At 28.9% G+C, this 8473-nt stretch overlaps 1 protein-coding gene across 1 annotated transcript; it reads left to right on the top strand.

Moving 5' to 3' along the window:
- Positions 1 to 1377: 1377 nt before the first annotated feature.
- LOC114409079 (BURP domain protein RD22-like) lies at positions 1378 to 5379 on the top strand. The gene is made up of 3 exons (XM_028372380.1): positions 1378 to 1528; positions 1925 to 2030; positions 4290 to 5379. Exons 1-3 carry the CDS (start codon positions 1490 to 1492, stop codon positions 5168 to 5170), a joined length of 1026 nt encoding a protein of 341 aa, XP_028228181.1. The 5' UTR covers positions 1378 to 1489; the 3' UTR covers positions 5171 to 5379.
- The last annotated feature ends 3094 nt before the right edge of the window (positions 5380 to 8473 follow it).

Below are 8473 nucleotides of genomic sequence, written 5' to 3'. Positions count from 1 at the left end.
TTATTTAAATTTATTTGAGTTTTTTATTTGTTAGTAACTACTTTCATTTCATTCATATTATGTATAATAAGTGCAGTGTTGTCTCGAATGAAAGCACATAAATTTTATCCAATAGATTTTTTCATATTTGAGATATATATATATATATATATATTATTGATTAAGGAAAAAGATTTATAATTTCACTTTATCTAGTTTAAATTTTGTGATATTTTTTTTAAAAAAATAGTTGATTAAATTCTTTTTTTTAAAAAATAAATAAATTTAGTCTCGTTGTCGGTTGTGTTTTTTCTACTCAAAACTTTTGATATATTATTTTCAATTTAAATATGAGGGTACTTAAGTTGAAATTGTAATATGGAATAATTTTAAAGATTAAAAGTGATAAATTTAGTAGAGATTTAATAAAATTATATGATATAGGATAATTTTTTTAACAACAAAGATTAAGGTTTGACAAAAAAATTAAAATAATAAAAAATATATATTAAAAGAAAATTTAAAAAATATATTACACAAGTATTAAACGAACAGAAGCAATAAATTATAAAAAAATAATAATAATAACAATTAGTCACAATCTATTATTAACGTCCGTATATATTTATTGCACTTTATATTTGTAGTAGAGTGAGAAGACGAAAAGTTAAAAAAAATATTATGACAAATATATTTCAAGGAACACATTTATCAATAAATTAAGATAAAAAAATGACTATTTATCCGTTTAATTAAATATAATCTAGACTAATTGAAGGCAATGTGAAAACGATTAAAACAGCTTGTTCCACGGTACACGAGTTTGTACCGTGATTCAGACAGTAACAAATTTTTTTGCTTTTGTTATGTCCCGTATTTATTTTGTTCTGTGCGGTAACCGCTTTACAAATCAAACGAGGGACAGTAAATTTTGTCCTGTCCTTTCCCCCAAAATTTTGCTAATCAAATGGGGCCTAAATATTAATGGATCCTTAAAAAGTAGTAAATATTACAGTAACTTTCTGATCCTAAATATTACAGTAACCTATTTATAAATTGACCTATTTTTAACCTGTTTTTAATTTTGTGTCATAATTATGCTAAAACCGTCGAACGTAGCATAATTAACCTAACTGCACTTATTAAAACATTTATAAATAGTGTCGCCGCCTACCCATTCAATTCTCATGTACACGTTCTCAATGACTATCTCTATCTTAAGTTCATTATCTCTACCTACTTATTTAAAGACACTACTACATCAGTGAACCCGGGGCAGTTGAGGTATTTAATTAAAATGTATGATAATATTGGTGGTAAGTTAAAGTTTAACTGTTTAAGAAACCGATTCTAGAACCTTTTCTTAATTAAGTGTAACTGTATATTCGGCATATAAATATGCTGTGAGGGCAAGCCTCTCTCAGAACATCTTTCTCCCCAGCTTTGCTTACAGTTCCTATAATTTTTTTTCTCCATTAGATTACCAAGCTCTGCAACTTTGCTTCTCAACATGGAGTATCGTCTCCTACCCATTTTTACTTTACTCAATGTGAGCTTCAACATCCAAACAACCGAAGCATGCATGCTTATTAGTACTTTATTTAGAGTTGTGGTTTCCTTTTTCTTCATAAACTAATTAATATAAAAGCTTGATTTCTATTTAGAACGGGGATTTTCTTACTATAGCCACAAGAGTTATAATATATGGGATTTTTTTTTGATAAATTGTAAAACATTTACTGGTATTAATTTTATCATATATATATATATATATATAAAATTAAATATGATCAACAACAAATTAATATTTAACACTGTATCCTACATATTTTTTTTAAGAGACTGTATCACATATCATGAAAAGACCAAGGGTGCTGCATAATCTGTTTGGAATGTATTAAATGTTTAATTACGAGATGTTTTTGTATTTGACTCAAACTTGCAGATTGCACTGGTGGCAACCCATGCTGCTTTACCCCCTGAAGTTTACTGGAAGTCGGTGCTTCCTACTACGCCAATGCCAAAAGCCATCACTGATATCCTTTACTCTGGTCAGTGCACCATAGTATACTGAATTTCAAACTAGCTCATATGCAATGTTACATATACATTTGAAAAATAAATTAGAGAATCTTGATTAGAAATACTCAATGGTGTAGTGAAATATTTTTGCTTAATTAAGCATATACACTCAATGGTTGTAGTTGAATTGAAAACATAAGTTGAGTTTCTAAAAAATGGAGTAGGTTTGATTCCGCATAATATATTTTTAGAAAGAAATGAAAAACTTTAAATGTGATTAAATTTTGAATAGATAATTAGTTTTATAATTGACCTAAAATTAAAGTTTATAAGAATATCTCATACTCCTAGTAAGGAACCTAAGACTCTAATTATAATTATTAAAAAAAAGCTTGTATATAATTACTAGTAGTATATTCAATCAACAAAAATTAGTAATTGACAAAACTAGTAGATACTATACAATTATAATATGATATCTAAAAAAATTAATCGTGTGAACACATTTTTGTTATTATTGATTGACATTAAATTTATCTAGAGTTATAAAATTTTAGGAATCTCACTTATGATTTAATAGGTTGTATTTATAATTTTGAAATTTCAAACAAATTTTAATTAACATTAGAAAATATATTAGAAAGAATATGGGCAGAAACACTTCTATTTAGGAAAATATTATACATATACTTTTTTTTTCTAATTTTTTTTTATCTTTTTCTTATTTTTTTTCATTGTATCGTTTGTCAAATCTATCCGTTTATCTTTTTATTAATTTCTTTAAAACTTAAACAATTGAATATACGAATTATAGAAAAATAATTTTTAATTTATCTTTCTAAAATATAAAAAATTAAAACTTCAAATATATTTTAATATATATATATATATATATATATATATATATATATTATATATATATAGAGTAAGATATAATATATTTGTATCTTAATTAGGGAGGAAAGTATATATTATAACACAACATCGAAGGGAAGCCAATGTAACACTTGCATGTTGCATCTCTTAGGAGAATCAATTTGTTTAAATTTTAAAAAATATTATAAACTGTGATTTTTAAATTAATAATTTTTTAAGAGGCGTATCATAGTTCTTCTTTAAAAAAATAAAAAAATAGTTTAAAAACAGTGTTGACAAATATATCGAAAAAGGGAAAAGTTGTTTATTTTATTAAAAACTGTTTTTTATTAAAAAAAAAGCTTAACTAGTCCAATATGTGTAATATATACATGTATTTAAGTAATGAATTTTAAACAAAATGTTAACAAAATTTTGACAGAAAATTTAAAACTGGAGAAAATTATTATACACTCTAATTTATCAGGGAGAGAAGTGTATAATTAAATGTATATCTCTATGGAGAGGAGTGTAATTTCCTGTATATTTAATGATAAAAAATGCTTAAAAGTATTTAAAATATGTGTTATTTTGACTCCTGTCAACTTATTAACTAGTTTGTCCTACTGGTACGACTTATATGTACAACTTCACTGTCTTCACATGAACATATAAATCGACCCACATTAATAATCGGACCTAGTCACCATAAATGCTCTGCTTTTCAAATGTGCAATCATATAGTATAGTGAAAAAAGAAAGGTGCAGTCATACATGACGTCTTTAGTCGGGGATAATTAAAAATAAATGGTAAGTGAAGATATTCAAAAATATAATTATTTTTTATTGTTTGGTTAAAGGAAAAAAAATAAAGTGACTTTTATTTATGTCTCCTTTCTTTACTCATGTTATATTTGGTAAAAAAAATATTATATATTTATATTTGGTAAATAAAATAATATTTTATAGAGTTAAAATGAATATAAATATGATACAATGAGTCGAAGTTTAATGGTCATCATAGGTAATAATAGTTTGGTACCTCTCGGAATGGAATAAAATAGAAATATTAAAAAAAAGTAAATATTCTTGGAGTTTATCTTACATGTCGAATATGAATTAATATTCTCTTACATATTTGTCAATAAACAGACATTTTTTTGGAATATATTTAGAGAATTCATGTATAATTACTTGTGTGTACGGGAAGTAATAGGAAATGAGATCTCATTTAATTGGTTAAACATGTAAATTGTTGTAAAATTTATGGCATTAATTAACACATTGATTTTAATTCTTGCGGAAAAAAAATGGAAAGTATTAGAATTGCAAAAGAGTAAGTGGATTACATAGGGCATAATCATAACTCGTTGCAGGTAGAATGTAGTTCGGCTTATGTTAAACTAACAATAAGTTAATTGATAAATTTGCAGATTGGGTGGAAGAGAAAAGCAGCTCAGTGCATGTTGGAGGCGGAGGCGTGAACGTGCATACAGGAAAAGGAGGTGGCAGTGGCACCACTGTCAACGTTGGTGGAAAAGGAGGCGGAGGCGTAAACGTGCATGCAGGCCACAAGGGAAAGCCAGTGCATGTTTCAGTTGGCTCAAAGTCTCCATTTGATTACGTCTACGCCGCCACGGAAACTCAATTACACGATGACCCCAACGTGGCACTCTTCTTCTTGGAAAAGGACTTGCATTCTGGAACAAAGTTGGACTTGCACTTCACCAGGAGTACATCTAATCAAGCCACGTTCTTGTCACGCCAAGTTGCGGATTCGATACCCTTTTCATCCAACAAGGTGGACTTTATATTCAACAAGTTTTCTGTCAAACCCGGGTCAGAGGAGGCTCAGATCATGAAGAATACTATTAGTGAGTGTGAAGAGGGTGGAATCAAAGGAGAGGAAAAGTACTGTGCCACTTCGCTTGAATCCATGGTTGATTTCAGCACTTCCAAGCTTGGAAATAATGTTGAGATTGTGTCCACAGAAGTGGACAAGGAAACGGGATTGCAGAAATACACCGTAGCACCGGGAGTGAAGAAGTTATCAGGGGACAAGGCTGTTGTGTGCCATAAGCAGAACTACCCTTATGCTGTTTTTTACTGTCACAAAACCGAGACCACCAGAGCTTACTCTGTGCCTTTGGAGGGTGCTAATGGGGTTAGGGTTAAAGCGGTAGCAGTGTGCCACACTGACACATCAGAATGGAACCCTAAACATTTGGCCTTTCAGGTGCTCAAAATTAAGCCAGGAACTATTCCTGTCTGCCACTTCCTTCCTGAGGATCATGTTGTTTGGGTTCCCAAGTAGATTTGCATTCAAGTCCTTTTTCCATATATGTCCTTGAATAACTAGCTTCAATAGCATCAGCTACAGAACTCGATGCATGTATTTGCTCGTACTATATAGTTCTCTAGATATGTATACTTTTTTGCTGTTTATTTAGATGCTATGTGTGGCTTCCTATGTATAAACCATGATGCATTAATTATATGCGACTTATGTGTTTGAATAGTAAATCGATATATATAGATGTAGTAATGCGGCGTCCTCGGTCTCTTATTTAGATGAGAGATTGTTGTTATGCAAATCACGTTATGTGTTTAAATTTGCCTCGATATATATATATATATATATATATATATATATATATATATATATATATATATATATATATATATATATATATATATGCTCTGGATCCGGGATACCACATCGACCTGTTGAAATCCCGCGTAATTGTGCTGGCGAAGAATTTTACTCGTCTTGAAGTTTGACTCTAGTGAAGATTTTGTTATTGTGGCCGGTGGTGAAGGAAGCATACTTGAAGTTTCATATATATCCACCAAAAATTGATTAAGGGATTTTGTAGGTTGATCTTTCCAATCAAAATGACTTAAGTTTGGCAACAAATGAATGCCTAAATCATAAGAATTAAGAGACATGTTAAACCTATGTTGCAGAAAATAGATTTCTTTAAATCAGAAACTTGCATCAAATTTATTCTCTTTTATTCTTGATCCGAATGAAACAATTTTTTAATATATTGCTTGCCTAAGAGAGACAACTCAAATCTCTCAATCAATTGTAGAAAATGTAGACTCAAAGTAGAGATTGAAACAAATGGAATTTTGTAAAACCCGCAACATGAAAACATTTGATCATCACACACTCTTCAACCAAATTATTTGATTTTTTACAATTAATCAAAACACATAAATAACAAAACCCCTCAGTCATCAATTTTAAGATTTATGAAACAATGTGAGAAAAACACAAAAAATTTAACATTATTTGAAAGGTGTTTTTAATTTTTATAATTTTAAATATTCCTGTGATAATTAAAAATGGTCACTTGTTAATTGAATGAATAGGAAAACATTCAGGCTTGAAGTATTATTTTATGATAATTTTAATCACTATTGTAATAAATTATCAATAGCATTAATTCTACACTAATAAAAAGATCAAATTGAATTAAATATAAATGATGAATGACTAAATATTTTTTAAAAGATAAAATGATCAAATTAAATCTAAACAAAATATAAAAAACTAAAAGTGAAATTTAGCCAAATTTTTAGAATACTTACTTTGAATTCTTCATTAATTTTTTCCTAATAAATTAATCTCTAAGACAAATCAGCAAAATTCTATGGGTAGTTATGGTCCTGCTGCTCTTAATGATCTTACTGAAATTGCCTTTTGCTGGAGCCAATGATGGATCAATCCATACAAGATTGTTTCGTATGATTTCGAGTGTCCAGATGTATTGACTTTGGTTGTGACCTTTCAACAAGTTAGAAGAGACATAAGTTTTGCGTCCACGAAATTAGTCTAACTAGATTCATTACAATGCAAATCCTCTAAAGAAGTTAATGTAAAAACCAAACAGACAATTCTTAAAGATAAGGCGATTGACACAGACACACTATACAACAGCGAGAGGTATTGGTCATAACTCACAAGTTAATGTTTAAGGAACCGATTCTAGAAGCTATTCTCCTAGGAACTAGTATATTCGGTATAAATAATCTGTGAGGACTCTGAGAACATCATTCTCTCTGGTCTTTGCTTACGGTTCCTATATTTTTTTTCCTTTCTTCTCTGACATCACTAAGCTCTGCAACTTTTCTTCTCACTTTCTCAGTATGGAGTATCCCTTCCTACCAACTTTTACCTTACTCAACGTGAGCTTCTTCATCTTGACAACTGAAACATGCTTATTACTTTACTTGAAGTTGGCTTCTTTTTTCTTCGTAAACTAGTGTTAAAACTCCTCTTCTATTTGGAACAGGGATTTTTCACTATATAGCCACAAGAGTTATAGGATTTATATTTTGATAAGTAGTAACATATATTACTAGGTATTAAATATATGACCAAGTAGACAACGACATATTAATATTTGCCTCTTTATCCTACATATTATTGAAAACAATAAGGGTACTGCATAATCTCTTTGTCATTTTCAATGTTTAATTATGCAAAAATTGATGCTAAAAACAGGTCTTTTTGTATTTTTATTTTTACTTAACTTGCAGCTTGCGCTGGTGGCAACCCATGCTGCCTTACCTCCTGTTCCTGTAGTTGGAAGACCGTGCTTCCTACTACTCCAATGCCAAAAGCCATCACTGGTATCATTTACCCCAGTAAGTACATAGTTACTGCATTTCAAACTCATCCTGTGTTAACATATGTATACATTTACCAGTGATACCGGAATTGATTCTAAGCAAGATTTTAAATTCAAAAACTTGTGAATGAAACAAACTTAATTTGAAAGAATAAAATTCATCAAAGGTAATAAATTAGGTTCTCTTATAAATATTAATCAACAACAAAGTAAATAACATGATAAAAAAATATACATTTAAAAAATACTTTTTAGAATCTGGATAAGAAATTCTCAAGCACCACATCAAGAATATTGATATTTTTATTAATTAACTTTAATTATTTAAAAACGAGAAAACAAACTTTTTATATATCAATCAATTACTATTTTCTATTTTAATATTCCCGACTTATATTAATTAATCTGTACTATTATGGTAGCGAATTCTTTTTATTTAAGCATATTATTACTTATATATGTTGGCAAGCGTAAAATATTGGACAAGATAGTTGATTAAATTGCTGGAATTGAAGGTATGTCATCCCATTTATTTGAAACTTATTATCTAAAATTCCTCAATTTTAAGATGAAACTACACTCACACTTGTGGGTATTTAGGAGAATTCCATACATACTGTATGGAATGAAATTGTTTTTAATGCAGTCATCCCATGCTTTTCATAATTTTGTTCAAAAAAAGAGAAAAGAAAAGATTGCCACACATGACAGTCTCTGACCATTTTACAAATGAAACTTAAATTATAATTTTGAAATGTTGAATGTAATTAATTAGAGGGAATTTGGAGAAATCTTCAAATATTGAGAAACTTGAAAATCGATCTTTTTCCAAATTCATGTTGAATGTTTTTCTTGTTTAATGTGAATCTTTCATTACATGGATATGTGTTTTTATTTTATTTTTGTTGAATATGTGTGTTTATTTGTGTATACAGATTGAGCCTTCAATTTATTTTCAATGTTTTATTGATAAATGT

The sequence above is a fragment of the Glycine soja genome, chromosome 4, assembly GCF_004193775.1.
Source record: "Glycine soja cultivar W05 chromosome 4, ASM419377v2, whole genome shotgun sequence".
Taxonomy (NCBI): domain Eukaryota; kingdom Viridiplantae; phylum Streptophyta; class Magnoliopsida; order Fabales; family Fabaceae; genus Glycine; species Glycine soja.
This window is presented reverse-complemented; position numbering and strand designations above follow the sequence as displayed.